The sequence below is a fragment of the Pipra filicauda genome, unplaced genomic scaffold (assembly GCF_003945595.2).
Source record: "Pipra filicauda isolate LSUMZ 115617 unplaced genomic scaffold, ASM394559v2 scaffold98_size3848907_pilon, whole genome shotgun sequence".
Lineage (NCBI taxonomy): Eukaryota > Metazoa > Chordata > Aves > Passeriformes > Pipridae > Pipra > Pipra filicauda.
In genome coordinates, this window is record NW_024105186.1 from 3,005,623 (window position 1) to 3,025,497 (window position 19,875).

At 43.2% G+C, this 19,875-nt stretch overlaps 1 protein-coding gene across 3 annotated transcripts; it reads left to right on the top strand.

Annotated features, from left to right (window-relative positions):
- Positions 1–55: 55 nt before the first annotated feature.
- Positions 56–18,039, top strand: LAMP3 (lysosomal associated membrane protein 3). 3 transcript variants are annotated; one of them, XM_039377999.1, is made up of 6 exons: positions 56–1,402; positions 5,170–6,498; positions 7,791–7,913; positions 11,055–11,112; positions 12,953–13,120; positions 15,863–18,039. In XM_039377999.1, exons 2-6 carry the CDS (start codon positions 5,830–5,832, stop codon positions 16,000–16,002), a joined length of 1,158 nt encoding a protein of 385 aa, XP_039233933.1. In that variant the 5' UTR covers positions 56–1,402; positions 5,170–5,829; the 3' UTR covers positions 16,003–18,039. The 3 variants fall into 3 exon arrangements, with proteins under 3 accessions (XP_039233933.1, XP_027568693.2, XP_039233934.1); XM_027712892.2 differs by having other exon boundaries at positions 5,759–6,498; XM_039378000.1 differs by having other exon boundaries at positions 5,924–6,498.
- Positions 18,040–19,875: the final 1,836 nt, after the last annotated feature.

Sequence of the window (19,875 nt, forward strand, 5' to 3'; positions counted from 1 at the left end):
CAAATGAGGTTTTTCCTATTCAAAATAAATGCATATTAGTAAAGGCACACCATCACAGCTGAAAAAATCCTCATACCTGTTCAGTATGACTTTAATTTGCCCAACACATGACACAAAAGGCACAGTCTTTGATTTTTTTTTCCCTTTACCCATCTCCTTTAGTCATGTTCCTGAATCCCTAGGACTTTTTGGGTAAGTTCACATAGCTCAGAGGAAGTTATAGGATGGCTTTATTATAGTTACCCCCGAGATATCTGCATACCTTTGGCTACCAGTGTTTATTAGGGAGCAGTAATTGACCCCAATACAGGCTGTGGATCATGCAGAAAGGCAAACAGGTAAAAATAAGAATGCAGAAACACAATGCAAATTGAGCAAGATAAACTGGGACTAATTTCAGCCAGCTTCCAGATTTCTGGGAGCAAACTTCACCTCACTTGAATTTTCAAGTCATTGGCCCTATCATGCTATTGCAGTGCAGTATTGGTATGAGAAAAAGAGAAATTAGGAGCACAGCAGATGCCTTTGTCCCCCCCACCCAGCAGTCCCCATGGCAGCAGCCCAGGGCTGGGAATGCAGCCGTGGGGGTGAGCAGGAGCGACGCTCTCCTGTTGCAGATCCCTGGTGTGCGGCTCGGCAGGCCGGGACCTGCCCGTGCAGCTCCTGCCCCAGCCTGGCGTGGTCTGCAGGAGGCACTTCGTGGGACAGAGGTGAGGTGTTGCCATTTGCTGAGGAATGTGTTTGGATACATCACTAAGGGTGAGCCCAGCTGATGCACCTTCCACAAGCCCAGGCCTTGGAGCCAGCAAAGGCTGCTGACGGTCCCCACCTGAGACAAGAGCCCATCTGGGGCTCTGCTCTGCCCTGTCTCGCTCTTAGCAGGTGCTCTGTAGAGACGGCTTGAGGTCACACCTCTCCCTTCTGTGCCTTAACATAAAAGGAGTGTGGCCCTAAAGAAAAATACTTTTTTACAGACTACAGGGGAGGTACTGATTTACAAGCTGTGACCCTCTGCTGGTGCAGTCTGCACCAGGTTATCAGAACTGGAGGGATCTTTTGACCTGGCCTTGCAGAGCCTCACGTCTCAGCTGCAGAGTGGGAGCCTGTATCCCCCCCAGCCAGCCCAGCGCTCACTTCTGTTTTCGCTTTCTTTCCTAACCATCATTTATTTCCTTCTGTGGTAGTTTACAGACAAGAAGCACTGGCCTCCCCCTCCCTCTCCACCTCCTTCCCAGCCATGTGACTGAGCACTCCCTGCATCAAGTGAAACTTTTCAGTCCCCAGGAAATCTTGATTTTCTCTCTGCCTGCTCCAAGGTGAGAAGCAGCATCTCTCCCACCTGCAGCCGTGCTGGCCATGGGGAGGAGTGCATGGCAGCTCATCCTGCTGACCTTCGGCTGTGGTGAGTAACATCTCCATTTCTATCTGAGAAATCAGACAGATTATGCCAGTTCTGTTTCCTGGCCGTCAGGACAGCACCTAAAAGACTGAAAACTTTGAACAGTTTTGTTGCTAGCACTAAGGGTGCTTTTAGTGAAGTCTCACTGCTGAGAAATAACCATAAGTACAGTGAATTGCAGCTGGTATAGATTTAGTTGGATGTTTTCCTCTGTATTTTTCCTTGCACTCTGTGGTGACATAAACTCTGTGAAGGAGTCAGCTTAAAGTAGTGTGAGAAGCAGAGTTTTTTGGCCTTGCTTTTCTTAATTAAAAATAGTTTCCAGACAGCAGAACTGACTGAAAATCTTGAGTGAGACAAGCAGGAAAGAAAAAACTTAGGAAGCATTGCTCTAGTCATTAATTCATTTGCATTGCAAGATGCAGAAGCAGGATCAGGAAAGCAGGAGTGAGGCAGGGGGCTTGGAGAGCCCACAGGCTGGGGTTTAACTTAATGACAAACCACATCAGAGTCACTGTTTGACCCTTAATGCTGCTCTGTGAAAATCTGTGGAGCCAGCCAGATCAAGGACATCTCCCAGTGCTTGAAGTCACCCCTCAACGCCTGCAGCAGTACAAAATTTGCTCTGTGAGGAAGGACAGAGCGTGATTTAATCTGTGTAATGGCTGAGGGGGTTTGAGCTCGCTGTTGGGACACTGCACTTCTGTGGTGGGTTTTGCCATCGGCACACAGGGATCACACCAGTAACAATCCCCGTCCTCCTCCCAGTGCATGAACGGGGAAACTGCCCAGGGACTTGACCGTGTGCAGCTCCTGCTGTATCTCTCTGCATTCCCACGCCTGCTTCATAGCCAGAGTCTGCTGAAATAGCCCCAAAACATACATATGAAAGGAGGGCAAGATCAGACTGAGAAGTAACACTAATAACTCAGTGGTCAGCAACCACTTTTGACCAGAAAGAACTTGTTTCCTCAACTCCTTATCCATTTTTGATCTTTCCTTTAATGATTTGTTGTGATGTTTTATTAAAGTCCCAAAGCCAAGTCTTCCTGTGCAGACAGGGAATTAAACATAATTAGAGTTTAAGGAATAAAGGTCAGATGGGTGGGAAGCTATGACAGTACTGAAACCTCTCAGAAAATCTTGGTGCTTTTCCAATTCCTCAAAGCAAACCAAAGGAGCCAGAGATGGTGAGAGTGTTTTCAGTGATTACAGGAGCTGGGTCAGGTTTTGTGTCCACATGGAATCAGTCAGCTAAACATGAGCATTTCTTCTGGCAGCAGAAAGCAGAACAAACCCACTGGGCAGCTGAACAGCATGAGTGTGGTTAGATGAAAAGGGGAAAAAATCCTCAGTAAGAGCTTCTATCACCCACCCTGTTGCAAGATGGCAAGCTGAGAAATGTCACAGCCAAATCATGGCACTGAGCACTGCCCTTCCCACCATAATGCCTGGGAGCAGAGCGGTGACATTTCTTATGACTGAAACGTGTCACCAAAGCATGAAAACGGGATCTCCAGGCTCAGACTGAGAACAGTGAATTTCTGAGACCTGCCCTGATCGGTTTCTGAGAGTTTTGTTCGGGAGCTTTGCATGGAGGCTGCCTGGACTCAAACACAGCCCTCAGCATGTGTGACATACAGCTTTGATGCTGAAGTAAGATGAGGGATTGCAGCTGCTTTCTTTAGGAAGATACACCCCTGGACTCTTGCAGCCCTCAAAATGTTGCTTGTATGAAGTTTTGAGTTGGCTTCATGGGAGGAAAAAAAAAGAAGACTAACGGGGGGGCAGGTGGGGTGCAGAGCTGCCATTTCTTGTTGTTCTGCAGCATTTGTTCTGTTCCCATTTTGTGGCAGAGCCATGGGAGAGGCTGTGGTGGTGAGAGCTCTGCAGGCGGCTCCTTTGCCGAACTGTGCAAGCTCCCCAAGAGGAACGTGGCAGTGCTGAGGGAGACACAGGGAAGCCTTCTTGGCCTTAGCTGGAGGGCAGGTCAAGGACCCCATGTGCCCACCTCCCCCTCACACAGCAGAGCTACTGACCTACCTCCAACAGCCACCAGAAAAGAGCCAAGACCATGAGGTGCAAACGGAGAGCAATCCTTACCCATCCCTGGGAGCTCCTATGGCCAAATGCCTTCTGAGAAGACAGTCCAAGCCAAGGGGTTTAGCAGCATGGCCATGCACTGACAGAAATTCCAAAATACTTGGGAGAGCCCAGAGGAGTGGTCTGGTAGGTCACCCATTGAGCAAGAGCCACGGGCCACCCCAAAGACATTTCTGGCTTTACCCCTCAGTGACCCTGTCAGGCTGAATAATGAAAAATTGTTTGGTTGAAATTACCTTTTGGGGATAACAAAGTTTCATTTAAAAGCTATGGGTGGTATTCCAATGTCAGTTAAATAATATTTCTCTCCACATCTGTAAAGTGTTATCTGGTCAGTAATCAAAACCAACCTATGAACTAACAACTAATAAGTACTGACTTTATTTAAGACTTGTGTAAATTTAAATATGGGTTGTTTCACAGTCTTATGGGGAAGAAAGAGTGAAAATTGCAACTTCTTCTTTCTTGTTTTTATCATGCTGATACACTCAGATGCACCTACCCAGAGTTGGTTTACGGCAACTGCTCTGACTTTCCACTGGCACACAGAGGAAATCAGTTATCTGCTTTTCAGCTCTGTGGTAAAGTCTAGAGGAAAGTGAGAAAATGAACTAAAGTATCATATTAATTACGCATTTTTATGTTCATTTTGATAAAAATCACAATATTTTTTGAGGTTTTTCGACTGTCTCAAATTGCACTTCTTTGATGGTAACAAGCTACACTCACAGTCAAGTGTATCCTGTACAGCACAAGTTTTAGGAATATGAGTATATGCACTTCTGCTCTTCTCAGTCATAGCCATTTTTTAGGGAAAATTGTAGTGTGGATTAAGATCTATACATCTGCTCTTGTTTCTTTGACTTTTGTCTTAAATTTGATTCAAAACCCAATAGAGTTTATTATTCTTATTTAGTTTATATGTCTCATAAAATGGTGAGATTTTGTGAATTCACCTATTATTGAAGAGCTCTGTTCTTCATGATGAATGAAAATAAATAAAAGGAAGAACCTTTGAGATTTCAGCAATTTTCACTCTCAATGTGCTTTTGGCCTTAACCTTTTTCAAAAGCCAAATCTCAGCAACCTGCCTGCCACAAACTTTGACACCAGTTCATGAGAAGTTTCTTTGAAAGATCCAGTGTACAATAAACTCAGACAACATGCTGTGGCATCCTGTGGAGCTGTACTGCCAGGAATATGGCCTGTCTTGGACTTCTGGGTCCCTTTGGTCTCCAAACTAGAATGCATCTCTGTCCTCCAGCTAATTTAGGCAGTAAAGCATTTAACAACAGCTGAAGCTCCATGCACATCAAGGAATATGTCATTGAGTTATGTTTTCTTTTAGCTTGACCTTGCCTTTCCAGAGTCTTGTTGCATGCTCACAATCAAAGATTCAAGCAGAAGAGTTGTGACATTCTTCTATTCTACAATGTACTTTCCCATTTTTTGTTCACTTCCTTATTTATATTTAGGAGCCAGATTTTTTTTTTTCACTTCAGCAAGGGACATTTTCCTGTAAATGTTATTAGATGGAAGTGTAATTTTAGTGCTGTGACTATTTTCTAGTGTGGTCCAAAATGCCCCTGGATGCTGTACCCTGAAATTGTTCCTCATTGCTGAAAGCCTATCACTAAGAGGGATGGTGTTTCTGTGGGTTCTTCCAGGAGGAAGGGCTTCAGGGTTCAAGCTGACATGGCTACAACAAAACCATAAATAAATATCTGGAATTTCCCTGTGTCCCAGACTGGTTTCCCAGACTATTGCGAATCACTGTAAGACCATTGCTCTGCCTTCACATGCACCTTCCCTCTCCCTTTACTTTGTTGGTAAGTAACCAACAACCCCTTTGCCTGTTACACCCTCTTCATCTTCCTTAGACCTCAATAATTTACTTCCAGCAAATCCTGCTTTACTACTGCCTGCAGGGAACTCTTGTGCTGCCTGAGGATTGTGCACGGTCTGCTCACACCTCTGGTGTCCTCTGGCTTCTTCAGTGTGTGGAGAGCTGGGAGCCAATGTGCTGCCACTGCAATGGGTATATTCAGAGGTGTGAAACTTGGGGGAGTGGTGACGAGTTATGGATAGTCTTACAGGCTGTCTGCCTTCACTCTCCTGTCATGACTGGAGCCAAATGAAGAATAAAATCATGTCACATCACCCATTTGATAACAAAACAGTGCAGTTTTGTTGTGGGGATCAACAGAAGTGTTAAAGGTAAAGGTTTCCAGACTACTGACTTTAGTTTCTTTGCAGCATTTTCCTCCTGCCTTGCTGAAGTGGCCTCGAGGGTTGAACTGTCTCCAGAAACCACGTCCTTCCACCATATGGCTACTTCTGCTCAGCCACTTTCCCTTTATCATTCCTCACCCCATCGAAGCACCACAGTTCACTTTAACAGCACAGTCTCTCTTGAAACAACACCCACGAGCCACGGAACAACTGTGCAGACAACAGAGCAGCACCAGGAAACAGCAGCTCTAGGCCAGCACACGACAGCCCAGGCAGGAGCTGGAACACCCATCACCACCACGACACCAGCAGACAACACCAGTGCAGCTGGCCAGGCCACAACCCAGGCCATGCACAGGGTCACACCTGCAGGGAAGAACACAACCACCCCCTCTGTGTCCTCCGCACACACGAGCACAGCAATGACAGCCACCAACGCATCCCTAAACCACACAACAGCAAATACTCAAGTGACAGCTGCTGCCACCACCTCTACAGCCACCATGCAGACGGTCAAAGCCACCACACAGTCAGGAAAACAAACAACAGCGACCAGAAACTCAACAGCCACAGCCATGACCAGCACAACAACCGCCCGTCCAGGGACACAAACAGCCATCCCATCTACTGTGGTGACAGTGAGACCCACTCCTGCCCCACGGCCTTCTCCCATCCCCACTGGCACATACACCATTTCCAGTGGGAACAGGACCTGCATCAAAGCAGTCATGGGTCTGCAACTGATGGGTCAAAATACACAAAAGGTGAGGTGGGAGCTGAGCTTTGTAATGACTGTTTCTTCATTAGCTGGAATTTATTCTTCTTTCCAAGGCATTTTCAGAAGTTAGTTCTATGATTAAAATAAGTGGCTTGCTGCCAGTAAAGCCCTTCATGTGCCACAGCATCTCAGCTGCTGAAATTTGGTTTGTATGATGATGCTAGGGGGACATACATGTGCTTTCTGATTTCAGTGATGTGGAACCAATACTAGAGCAGTAGATCAGCCTGAAACATTATTTGTGTTTCTTAGAATGGGAGACTAGTTAAAATCTGAACTGACTTTAGTGAAGGGCTTGACATTGTGAGTTATAATGAAAGCAAGAAATTGCCAGTTCACAGACTGGGAATCAGAATTGGGTTGTCTTGATGCTGATGCACTGAGATTTTAGGAACACAGAAACTTCCAGATCCTGGGGAGCTGGTACCCTCTCCTAGAAATGATGCGCTGAGAATGATTCAGCAAAAGGTGTCATACAACCTGAAATGGTGATTATGTCCCTCAGACTTGTGGTTTAGTAGCCTCCATTAATACAATATGTGGGGTTACATCCTCAGGCTCTGGAGTTCATATGCCTTGAGCCATCCCCATTACAAATCCAAATATTCTTGTTTGGAGTCTGGATATTTCTAAGGTGAGATGAGTATCTAATGTCAGTAAAAGTAATTTTCATCCCTCATCGTGGCAGAAGCCAGGTAGGGAGCATGATTCCTAATCTCAGCAGACCACAGCGACATGTTTATAATAACATAAGGTGTGTTTGAGATGAGACTGAAAGAGCAAAGCTCCATTCAGGGCTGCAGAGCTCTCCTTTCAGACTGCAGTATGGGTTGTTAGATGCTAAAGATGATGTGCAGGACCTAATGAGGAGGTCGGGGTGATATGTGGAGCAAAGCATGAAGCCAAACTAACCCCTGCCTGCTTCTGTCTTCATCTTTCCTCTGCCTTCAGGCACAAGTTTCCACTGCTCCCTCCTTATAAATTACCATTTGTACTCATCTGATGCTGCTCTGAATCGTATCAGTCCACTGAATGAACAGAAACCAAATATTTTCATATTTTCACAGCTCATGTGTCAGACAACCACCAGTGCTGGTTTACGAGTGGGGAATGACCCTGGCAGGCAGCAGTTTGGCTGCCACCATCACTGGCCTGTTCATTCAGCCACACAGAGCCTGTCTGGGGGGGGAAAAACAAAGCAGATGTAAATCTCTGTGTGTTCCTACAAAGTTCCCCTTCTCTTCATCAGCAGCCCTGCAATGTCTCTTCTCTCTACAGGAGCAGATGGAGTCTGTGATTGTCAACCCCAATGCGACACAGACATCTGGAAGCTGTGGGATGGTGCAGTCTCAGCTGAACTTAACTTTCAGTGGAGGATTTGTGAACTTCACCTTTGTAAAGGTAATTGTTGCATGTAGAGGGAAGGAGTGTTTAGGACTGGGGAGCTATAACTTAGATTCCCTTTGACCCATTTCATCTCTCTCCAGGCTTGTTTTCCACCTGTATATAAGGCACTATTACTCCTGTCCTTACTAAAGGGGTAGAACCACAGATTAGTTCAGGTTAAAAAAGGCCTTTGGAGACCACCTGGTCCAACATCCTGCTCAAAGCAGGCCTTGTTTGTTTGAACTTTAAGTTTGGAAAGGTTCATACCTGCAGTGAAGGGTAAGCATGGTGCTTTGCCATCCTTGGACAGAAAGTGCTAGAGAGCAGTGTTAAAGCTCCCCATCAAGCAACACAAAGTCTACAAATAGCCTCAAGCAAAATCTGAGTCTCTTTTTTACATAGTTAAGTGTCAGGTCTGCTGTTTGCATTGGAGTGGTACAGAGGGAAAGGGTTTGGGACTGGAGTCCCTGTGCAGGAACAATGTGTGTGTGCCCGGAGCTCTGACTCACTCTCAAGCTGCTCTTAGTCACTTGCTTCCCATAAAAGCCAGCTGGGGTTGTTAAATTCAAAGGACAGCCTGTGCAGTTTGAAGTGCCCAGGAGCCACGACACATCCACAGCTGAAGGAGCCTCATTTCATCTAATTTCTGAGTGGAAAATTCCAAACAAGTGAACTCCAACAACAAAATTGTAAATATGCAATTTGAAATGCACCACACCTGGGAGACCTCCAAATAGGCACAGAAACTTGGACAAGATGGGAGGTCCTGCTTGCACAGTGGGAAAATGAGTTTTCTTTTTGACATTGTGTCTGTTGATACCATGGTCCCACTGGGGCCACATTACATGTGGGTGAGGCTTTAACACAAGATACCAAGAGTGCTACAGCTGTTATAGCCACAGGAGAAAATCCCTGAGTGCAGCCATCCTCTTGCTTCCTCAGGAATTCACACATTTTTTTGGAGGCTCTAAGGGCTGGGTGGTGATGCCAGCAGGGCTAAAGACAGAAGTTAATATTGTGTATAAAGTGATTAATGGGCAGGGAGGAATACAGGGTTGGATCCCATCAAATTCTGATGAGTGTAATGTGCATCAAGGCCATGTCCTGGAGCTCCAGAGCTGCATTTGGCCATCACTGCTGATCCAAGCCTTTCAATTAATCAAGCCAAAGTGTCAATCTTACAGCCTGGCTCCAAGCTCAAATTAGAGATAATTAAGAAAAGTACAAATGCTTAGTAATTTTCATAGGCAGTCCAAGAGGGAACAGCAAATTATACCACACGTGAGTCGTTAATTCTTGAACAGAGACAATATTTCAATTAATAATCCTCTTAATTTTAGTTTATGGCAAAAAGTTTTCTAAAAGCTACAGAGGAAAAGTGAGGTAAAAAATGAAGGAGCTGTTTTTAAACAAAGGCTCAGTTCAGACCACGAGTATTTGCTTTAAATGTGTGCTTCCTGCATCAAGGGGAGCATTTTGGTGTTCCAAGAATCCTTAGAGAAAGGCTGGGGATTCAAGTACCCATGAAAGCCCCAGCTTGCAGCACTGCTAAGGAGAATCATGTAACCTTTAGGAGGTGCTTGACCTGTCTTGCCCTGAAAAGGGTGGGTTTGGCACAGGATTAGACAACTTGCCCTTCACTTAAAGATAAGCCTCAAGAGCACAGCAGGGCTCGGCTTGGACTGCTTTGAAATTCGGGTTAATAAGAAATCATGCTGCTGCTGGTTTTTATGTGTTTGGCCCCCACAGCCTCCCTCAGTGCTTTGAACCAGGAGTGCTGCAGCAGTGGCACTTCTGTCTGTCCCCATGTGAGAGGAGCTGGGTCAGGGGTGGCAGAGGAGAGTGGCTGGTTCAGTGCTCACCACTGCCAGGACCTCCAGGAGAGCTTGAAATAAAGAAGTTGTGTAACCCACCCACAAGAAGTGAAGTAGGAGCAGGTGTTTTCCCCAAGCAAAGTTTTTAACTGTGGCTAAACAGAACATAGTGCTACCTCCCAAAAATGGTCATATTTAACCTATTTGTGCCTCGAAGTTGGAATAATGCTGAGAACCTCTTCTCTGGTGTATTTCTTTCTTAAATTTTCCTACTCCATCCTACCAGTTTTTAAACTGGATGCACAGGAGACATTTAAGTCTGCTGCCATTTATGCACCAGCTGCACTCACCAGTCCCTGTGTGCTCACAGCTGAATTCAGCTGAGCAGTAGGGCTGCTGCACATAGACTCACATTATGTTCCAACACTGCTACCAGAGAGAAGTTCCCAGGGTTGGCTCTCGCTTTGTCATAGACCAAGGCAGGCCAGTATTCAGGCTGCACCACAGTTTCAGGGCAAAAGCAGGCAGGACACCTGGCTGGAAATTTTGCTCTGTGTTGTACCAGGTGCTTTCCATGTCAGCAGTCTGCAGGCATATGAAAACAAGCCAGCCAGAACCAACACTGTCAGCAGGGTGGAAAGAACAGTTATTTCTCCCCTACACATCCAGGTTGTTGTTTTCTGGTTTGTAGAGACCATGGTTGGCAGACAAAATAGGAAATGAGTGGTACAAGCATGAAATGAGCTCCTGGCTCTCAGCTTGTTGTTGACCTCTCCCAGCTCAAACCAGTGATGGCCACAGAAGTGCTGCTGCTCTGTGCAGTGAGCTCACGGGAAGGGCATCTGTCCATAAAAACATGGTGGCTCCAAGGATCCCCAGAACTTCTTGAAGGTGTGGGATGGGTCCCACAGGCAGGGAGACTGCAGGGCAGCACGGCTGGATTCAGTGCAGGATTACTCAGGAGAGCACTGTAGGGGCTCAGCATGAAAGTGAATAGAAGTAAAATGGCCTTATGTCATGCCTGTTAATTTGCAATGTACACTATTTATTGAACTCCTTCCTACTTTTGGTTATCACAAATATCTCACAAATGTCCAGTCTGAGCAGTTAGTTTAAAATGACACCTGCATGGTCCTGTGTCAGTGAACTGAGCAGAACTTGTGATGTAGCTGAGATTTGGAAAAGAAAAATACATCCAGAAGAGTTGGTTTTTGGGTCTTGAAGGTGATACTTTGAAATGTGCTTCTTTGGGAAATTGTGACCATTTTTCTGTGGTGAACTGTACTTTTTTCCCTGCAAATATGAGTATGCATTGTTAATAAAGATATATCTTCTTTTGCAGCAAGCTCCAAGTTACTTTGTCAGTAACATTGAGAGCAGAGTACAGTTATCTTCTGAAGGTCAGTGATTTTACACTGTCTTAATTCATATCAAACTGTACTGAATGTGGGATAAGCTTTCATATCTTTAAAACGCTGTCTTTTGCAAATAGGTGTTTTCTCTGGCTTTCAACGTGCCATTCATCTAAACCTTATGGTATGAAAATGGAAGAGAAGGGACCAGGCTGCAGTTACATCAGTATTGCTACATTTTCCTTTTGACCTCAAAAACTTTCCCTGCCCCACCTCTTTCAGAATAGAGATTACTTCAAACCTAAATTTAAGATACAAAACAGTCCTCAGAATTTTTATCTGCAAACACACAACAATGCTGTGACTTCAGTTCAGATGCATGTGTCTTTCCAATCTAATCAGCAAAGTGAATGAATACAGTACCTGGATCACAGAAATGAAGAGTTAGATACAGATTTCAGATAGGCCAATATGGAGAGGAGGCACATTTGACATTTTGGCTTTGCAAAAATAAGAACTGAACCCAGTCTGAAGTTCTTCAAACCATTCTGAAATACTAGACTCTGTCTGTGCTCTTCTCAGGCAATTGGATTTTTATTTGGTCAGGAGCTGCCCCAGGTGCTACATCCCAAGAAATGCTAAGGGAACATCATTTAAGGTAGAGAGAAAAATTCTGAGCCATCACTTCACATTTTCTCTGACATTAATTTTGCACAAATTCTTCCCAATATATCAAATTTATAATGACTTTATTATGTTGCTTCTCTGTTACTCATAAGTATTGAATTGACTTTTTGTCCCTGAAGGAAGAAAAACAAATCAGGAGCTCGACCAGGTGTGTCCCAGTGGCACTGAGCTCAATGCCTATTTTCATTCTCACTGATGAGCATTTTATTAACTCAAGTGGAGTCTGTTCTGATCTGTAGGAATGAAAGTAAAAGAAAAGCTGATCCAGAGGATGTCTCCAAGGAATGTTCTCAGTCTAAATGACCATCATTTTCCTGTGCATTGCTAAATGCAAATTGCAGCAAATATAAACTGATCAATTTAATCACGTTTTAAAATCCTCAGCTATACTTTGTGTCCCCCAAAGTGGTGCTGACAAGAGACATTGCTCTCCCTGGATGTCTGTCACTGCCTCTCTGCCAAATGCTGCCATTTCACACTGCAGTATTTTTGCAGTGAGCAAGTCCCTAACTTTTTTAATATAAAAATGACTGAATTAACTGTACCAGCAGACACTGGCGTTCTGATTTTGACTGAAGAGGACCAAGAGGATGCTGCACATGATGTGCTGGCAAGATGTGGTTGAGATACGCTGAAGCAGAGATGGTGATATGGATGATTTTGTCTTAAACTGGCCTATCTGCTTCCAAAGGAGGATGTGCATAAAGAATATAAGCAGGTCACAAAATCTTTTCATGCTTGGACCTTGGGCCATATTTTTCATAAAGTACTGTGACACTGAAATATATTTAAAAACATATTTAATACATAAAGTAATACAGACCAGTTATGTCAAACTCCCATGCTAGAGATGGTATCTCTTTTTTGTTTGGAAATAACTGTGCTGGAGACCTAAGATAGTTGCATGCTCCTGAGAGAATTCTAACCCCTTTGCAGACTCAAGTTGTTAAAATATGATTTGGAGGAGCACCTGAAATTTTAGTCACTTTTTTAGACCCAACCTCAGCTGAGTCACCCATTGATACTTAAAGCACTCATTTAAACTTGAAAAAATATAAATCATACTTTATGGGGAAAATATCCATGCTTTAGTCACATCAGTGACTCCTGCTCTGACAAAGCAACTGGGGATCCTTCATTTTATCCCTGTTGCTTCCAACACAGTGAGTTGAATTCTCATTTGCCTCTTTCTGGCCTCCAGGTATGTTCTACTATGCAGCCCTAAATGAGAAGCTGTTTACAACAAAGCTGGGGAATTCCTTTAAGTGTGCCAGCAGGCAAACCTTCACCTTGGAGAAGAACTTCCAGATCCTCTTTGTTCATATGCAGCTGCAGGCGTTTGATATTGTTGGTAACCAGTTTGGAAAAGGTAAATAGAAGGATACCTTTCCACCCTTCCAAGATCTACATGTCAGCACTCTGACAGCCTGATAGATATATCTGCTAAATTATACCCATACACAGGGGATGATCCTGCTACAGCACAGTCACAGTTTTGTATTTGTTCCCAAATAATGTAACCTGTGTGCTGCTGTATTCTCAACTTTTCTGAGTCACTTCCAACACAGTGCTAATACCTATGGAGGATAGAAAAGTATCTTTCCCTCCTGCATTCAGTACCTTCTGTTTCACCTTCTTATGAAAAATGTTCAACTCTACAGCCAGAATTTTATTCTTCACCCATTTTCTCCCAGAGCAAGCAGAGGTGTTCACCACCAGTGCACTGCCAAAACCCCAACTTTACAGTTCAGTCCCAGGTCACTGTTCTCAATATAGTCATATTTTAGCTATTTTTAAAAGCTCCTGACACTCAGGTTGTCTCACAGCTGCAGCAGCAGAACTGCCAACTAATAAGGGATATTTGTGAATGCAGGATGATACTTTCAGAGCAGCTGTGTCTAGATGTGACAAAATGTGCTCCTGAGGAGGATCACAATTAGCACACTCAGAGATTCAGAATTAAATGTGATGCTCATCTCTGCACTTTGTCTTTTCTTGGAGAAGCACCACAAAGAGACAACCAGGTCTCTTAGTAAAAGACAGATCAGAGAGGTGGACTAGGTGGAACCTTGTTGTCTCTTTCAAACTGTACATCTTCTCATTTTTGTCACTTCCTCTCAGGTTATTTCCATTCAAGAACTCAGGTGAACAGAGGGGTTGATTAGCTCTCCAGCCCTTCAGATGCACTAAAACACTCCCTTTTCTGACACTTGCTTCTCTGCATGCTTACAAAATATTGCCCCTGTATTCTTTCTCCTTTAGATCTGTCTTTTGACTCACTTTGGCTGTGTTTGACCAATTCTTCTTCTGTTAGGTCACCATTTTGGCTGCTTTTCTCATTCTAAAAGGAATATAATGGGAAATGACACTTGGGGCTTTTTTAATATACAGACCTTTTAAAAGCCACACTGAGAACCCAATTTATGCTCTCATTCTTGTGAAGAATCTTTTCATGGGATAACACTGAGCTGGAACAACTCATGATATCCCATCTGGTCTCTACACTCCCATTCAGCTTTGTACAATGAGTGATTTCAGTTATGGGATTTGGTATGGCCTCACCTCTAGCAGAGACTGAGTTGAGAAAGATGTTCTCTCTCTGTCTCCAAGATCAGGCTAATCTCTGCTAACCAATACCATATACAAATTTAAATTAGTTTTGCTCCTAATCAGAGAGCTGAGCAACCAGTTCTCACTTCTGAAATAATTCCCCAGTGGCTGTGAAATAGTCATGAAACTGTTACATACCTTGGCTGTGTATGCAGATTTTGATAGAGAAAATCCCCACTGAAAGAATGGCTCTAAATACATCACCAGCCACCTCCCTTGGGTGTCTCAAGACTCATAGTTTCACTTCTGCTGCTCCTGATGTGCTTATCTTTAAAAGGGGAAGAAAAAGAAAACATTAATGGTCACTGGTTTCAAGTTCCTTACAATTTTGTACAGACTGCAGCAGTTTACATCAATAGCTTGGCCTCTTAGAGTCTGGAAAGTTTAGAAGTGCCTTCTGAACTGTATTTCAGTATATCAGAAACAATTCCTAGAGTTCATAGCCCAAGGTTTCATCAAAGAAAAATGGCCAATTCAAACATCTCTGGCTTTTACAATACTTAAATGCAAATATTTTTAATCTCATTTAACAACAGGTTATATTAACCAGACAAAGCTTTTAAAAGGCAACATCTAGTAGAGTGTTGATGCCTTTGACTTTGTGGCATCACCATCTGGATTAGAGAAGAAGTGGATCAGCTTTTGGGAAGAGCTGTGACATGATGTCATGTACTCCACATGCTCCCTGGGCAAACTGCCCACTGTCAGTGTAAAGATTCCCATGGTGGAGAAGCCCAAGCCAAGCTACAATCTGTGCCAGCATAGTCACTGGAATAACAACAGGGGCTTTTATCTGAGAGTGCTGTCAAAACCTGCCTTGGAATAGTCACAGGGAGTGAGAAGGGCAGAGGGAGTTGGATCTCCCTCATACCCTGTCTATAAACTGGATTCACTGCTCAGCCAGGATATACTGAAGGGTTTATCTGACCACGATGCCCTGAGTCAGACCCTACGATCCACAAATATTCTGAATTAACTGGGAGAATAATCAGAATTTGATTTTTCTTAGGAAACACTGACTTAATGAGGATCCTTGCTGCGCTAATGATGTGCTGGACTATGGGCTCCCTTCTCTGGCCTGATCCTTTTTGCTGGGCAGATTAGATGAGGAGCAGTTTTTGACCATGCAGGATGTGTCCTGCTCTTTATTTTTAGACTGGCATTTTGTGGTGTGATGCTCCCCATCTGCTACCAGCAAGAAAGCTCTGCTGTGTGTGTGTGCGCTGAGTGGCAAAACAATTCCCACAGACACGAGGGAGTAGAGTCACTCTCTAGTGAAGCATGCAACTACTGTGAAAGGGGCAAGGATGGTTTTCTTGAGATAAGGTTCACCACAGATAAAAATGTATAAAATATAGCTCAGAAAAAGAAAGAAAAAACCAAAAGAAAACAATGTTTTGAGAACATCTGTCTTGTATTTGCTAACTTTTCTGGAATATAGATGTATAGTCTCAGGGTACAGTCTTCTGCTATAACACAGTCTCTGATCTTTTCCTTTCAGAAGAAGAATGTTTTCCTGACAGAAGCAGCAAAGCAGCTCCCATCGCAGTGGGCCTGAGTATCCTGGGGCTGTTTGTCATTGTGTTTGTTACTTTCCTGATTTCCAGGAGGAAGCCACATAGAGGATACGAGCGCATCTGAGGTGCCCTTGTACTTCCAAATGGGTGTAGCAAGCAGAGAAGTCACGGGAGTTTTAGCTTCTGCCTGGCAATCTCACTGCCCTGAAGCCACATTTTTAAGTGAGATGACACCATGTGTTTAAATCTAATGAATATTTCTGCAAGTAGTTTCTTTAGGGTAGGAAGGAGACAACTCACATCCTCTACTTTAGGCTATTCTTAGCATCTAATTTAGATGTAGCCCAGAAGACCAAAATGAGGAGCCTAAATTCTCTGTGTTATCAACAAAGGAGATAATTCAGACCACCTAAGTCAGATTCCTAGAAATAGCTTAAAGCAGTATTGGTATCCCCAAGAAAATCCATCAGGTTTGTTAATTATAATATTTAGATTTATTAAAATATATAAGTTTGGTGATATGACTTTCAAATGAATAAAGCAGAGATCCAGAGCTACAGACAACCCTGTTAAATTAAAGCTCAATGAAAGCCTTGTGGGAACACTGTGTGTGCCAAAATCTCAGGGTAAGTGTCAGTGTGACTCCATTCACAAGCAAGTTCTCAGCAGTCCTACAAAGAGTTACACTTCCTAAGTGCTTGGGTTTTTTCCTATTAAGCCCTTTGCAAAGGCACAGTGGTAATACGTGACTCTTACTCTGGAGCTGAATATGTCACAGTCTTGTGAGAGCTCACGAACCACCCATGTCCTGTTCAGACATGGACCTGTTACAGTGACCACCACTGAGCCCAGTAACTGCCCCTCTTCTGAGATGGCAGCACTGGGATCTCTGAATCTGGGAAGATGCCACACTCATTGGAAATGCCTGGGATTCAGTGACCACCATTGTGGCAGATCTGCCCGAGGTCCCTGAGAAATGGAAATCCACTGACACTGTATGTTTAAGGCTTCTCTAAGAGCTAAAAGCTTGCACAGCCCTTGGACAAATTCTCTGTCCAAAAGCGAATGTTATCCAGCATGCTGGATTTTCATGTGGAAATAATTTGGAGTTGCTTTAAAGCACATTAATTGATACACTCTGCAGTTTATTTCCTGCTAAACCGATGATGAAGGCATGAGAGTAGTAATTGCTTTTGAGATTAAGTCCAGCTCATGTTCTTTGTTGTAAAAAGGAAAAGCTCCTTGTTTACAAAGGAGATTTACAAAGCAAATGTGCACACACACACACATACATGCATGTGCACACACCATACAATCTGCTCACTGAAGCCAATGATGTCCAAATGATAAGAAATTATATACAAAACTATTTGCAAAAGAGAAAATAACATTAAACTCCTCCCCCTAAGGAGTTAGGGTAAGGGCTTAAATTTTACTAATAAAAGTTTGGCCTGGAAAAGGACTGTGGAATGGTACTCATTAAACAAAAGAAAGACTGAAATCATATGCAAAAATACATTGCTAGTTTAATCTGTATCTAAACAAAATATAAATGCTATGAGCTAATTTCATTTCAATGAAGAATGGCCCAAATCCTGAGCAGTTGTGAATGACGATGCAACCTCACTGGATTTTCACTGGGTAAAACTGGTCATTGTATCTTGTCAGTTTAATTTCCCTTAAGTATTTGTAAACAGTTCTGAAATTTTACTAGTATTTAACGATTGTGAGTTGACTTCTTTAAATTGAGAATGAAAGGAAATATTTTCATTCCATGAATTACTAAAAGATGTTGGTCTGTGTGAAGTAGGAAACATGGTCATACTGTTCCATAATCAGTATAATGTGTAGCTGTAGAAATAATTAAGTCTCCAAAAAACATTCCCTTTGAATCTGAATGAACCAATAAATGAGAAAGATAAAGACAATTCCGAAGCACTTTTGCACTTGGAGAAACATCAGAGAGAAGTCAGAAGCAGCTGTGAGCACAGGGGCAGAAGAGTACGTTTATAAGGTAAAGTAGCACAAGCAATGGGATACCAAACTTTCCAACCTTTAATAGGGAGACAGTGATTTAACTGTATTCAGTTTAAAGCTCAGAATGGTCTGACCCTAAGCTGTTCTGCCCAGTGATCAATAAACCTCTCCCACTCAAAGCTAAGTCGTATTTCACATGTTCTTTGGATTGCTGAGTTGCATGATCTGTAGTGTGTTTCTTCTGCTGACATGGAATATTTGCTTGTTCTGTTCTGAAAAATCCCTTTATGTTAATATTCAGTCTTTTAAAATCTGATATCAGGATGAAGAGAGAAAACTGTTCCTAATGACTGCTAATTCTATGTTTAATCTTGTGACACCCTCTGGCATTACCAGTGATGCAAGATAAATGTTTTTCCCCGGACTTTTTTTATTTCTACACTGAATCAACCTGGTGTTATTGAACAATGTTCAGATTCAGGTTTACGAGATTTGTTCTTATGCTTTTTATTGCTATTGTTTGCTATTTTTATGAAGCTGCATAGCCCTTTCTAGATGAATAACACTCTGGGCTTGCTCTAAATGTCACAGGAGAAGTGCACGTGATACAAACTGATGAAACAACAGGATGCTCCCAGGAAATGCTGCCAACATGCAGCAAAATTAATCCAATGGAGTTAGTGCTTCACAGTAGTAGAAGATCCATTGGAGAATTCCTTACTGCATCAGGAGATCCCAGCCCCTAAGTGCAACCTTTCTCCCACCTGTGGCCCAGTCTGCATCCCGTCACGTCTTCCTGATCACAAAATACAGCCAGCCTGCAGCAGGGATGTGTGTCAGCACACCAGCAGAACAGGGAATGTTGCCTCTCCAAATTTAATGCTAAATTAGAATTAGACAGCCCAGCTGCTCCCTGAGCTGCCATGTGCAGCTTTAAAAGCTGATGCCTGTATTTATTTTCTGCCTGAATTTAGGTAGATGTTTAGCTGGTACTTTTTTATCTAATGGAGCTGCCTTGAGGTCTTCTTCCCATTGGGAAGACTCTATAGGGCTAATGGGCCTTGCTCTTGCCAGACCTGCTCTTTCAAATATCTTGTCTGAGGAAAGATTTTGAGCAAAAACTCCCTAAAAGCACAGTAGGAAAAGAGCTCTTATGATAAACTAGTTGTACACTAGGTGGGCCATAATAGTCACACTGTGGGCAGAAGGGCACAGTTTTGTCTGCTGTGGGAGGGGACAAGGCTGCAGTGGGTCCCAGAGTGACCAGTTGCTAATCAACATCCCATCCCAACTCCCAAGGCAGACACAAGGACATCCCATCAGCATGACGATGTCATACTTAGCCAAATCTCCAAGGAGTTTATAAAGCAAGGTTTAATTTCTTTCAGTCCTTTTTGTTCTCTGATGGACAAGTCCAAGTGAGGGAACAGCTGTTAATTCAGCTGAAAGAGGAAGGGAGATGTAGATCAGCATCTGGAGTGTCTGAAGGTGGTTTGGTTGATCACTTTTAGCTTGCTATAATGTATGGTTGCTAAAAATAACTTGATATGAGAAGTAAGATATGCTCTTTATTTTTCTATTACTGGTGTTTCTATAATAAAGGTTGTATTTAGTCATTAGAGCGTGCATTGCTGTGGAATTAATTTATCTTTTGAGTGCTGTTTCACTTGAACTGTTTAAAATACAAGCACAAGCTAACAAACAGGGAGGATCCTATGAGCTCTGGTCACAAACCACAGACACAGTTATGCTTATATCCTAACCATAACTTTGATGATTATTTCTTCTGTAGCTTGGGCAGCTCCTTTGACATTTCTATAATTGTTTTATCAGCATTATTAAAAAAAAAAGGCATTGAAAATATTACATGATTTTCTGTTAATCTCCTCACAACTTCTAGAGAAGCTGAATTCACTGTTTCTTTATACAACCAGATCTCTGCTTTCCTATTGATCCAGTAAACACAGACTACAACTTACAGCAAAATGAAATGGATGCTTGTTACTTCACGTTTAAACTG

What these genes read in the sequence shown, in the direction of transcription:
- LAMP3 (XM_027712892.2), top strand. Translation starts at nt 1,357, where the DNA reads ATGGGGAGGAGTGCATGGCAGCTCATCCTGCTGACCTTCGGCTGTG. An exon ending in TGGGTCAAAATACACAAAAG is followed by an intron (nt 6,499 to 7,790) that starts GTGAGGTGGGAG and finishes TTCTCTCTACAG; the next exon opens with GAGCAGATGGAGTCTGTGAT. An exon ending in AGTACAGTTATCTTCTGAAG is followed by an intron (nt 11,113 to 12,952) that starts GTCAGTGATTTT and finishes TCTGGCCTCCAG; the next exon opens with GTATGTTCTACTATGCAGCC.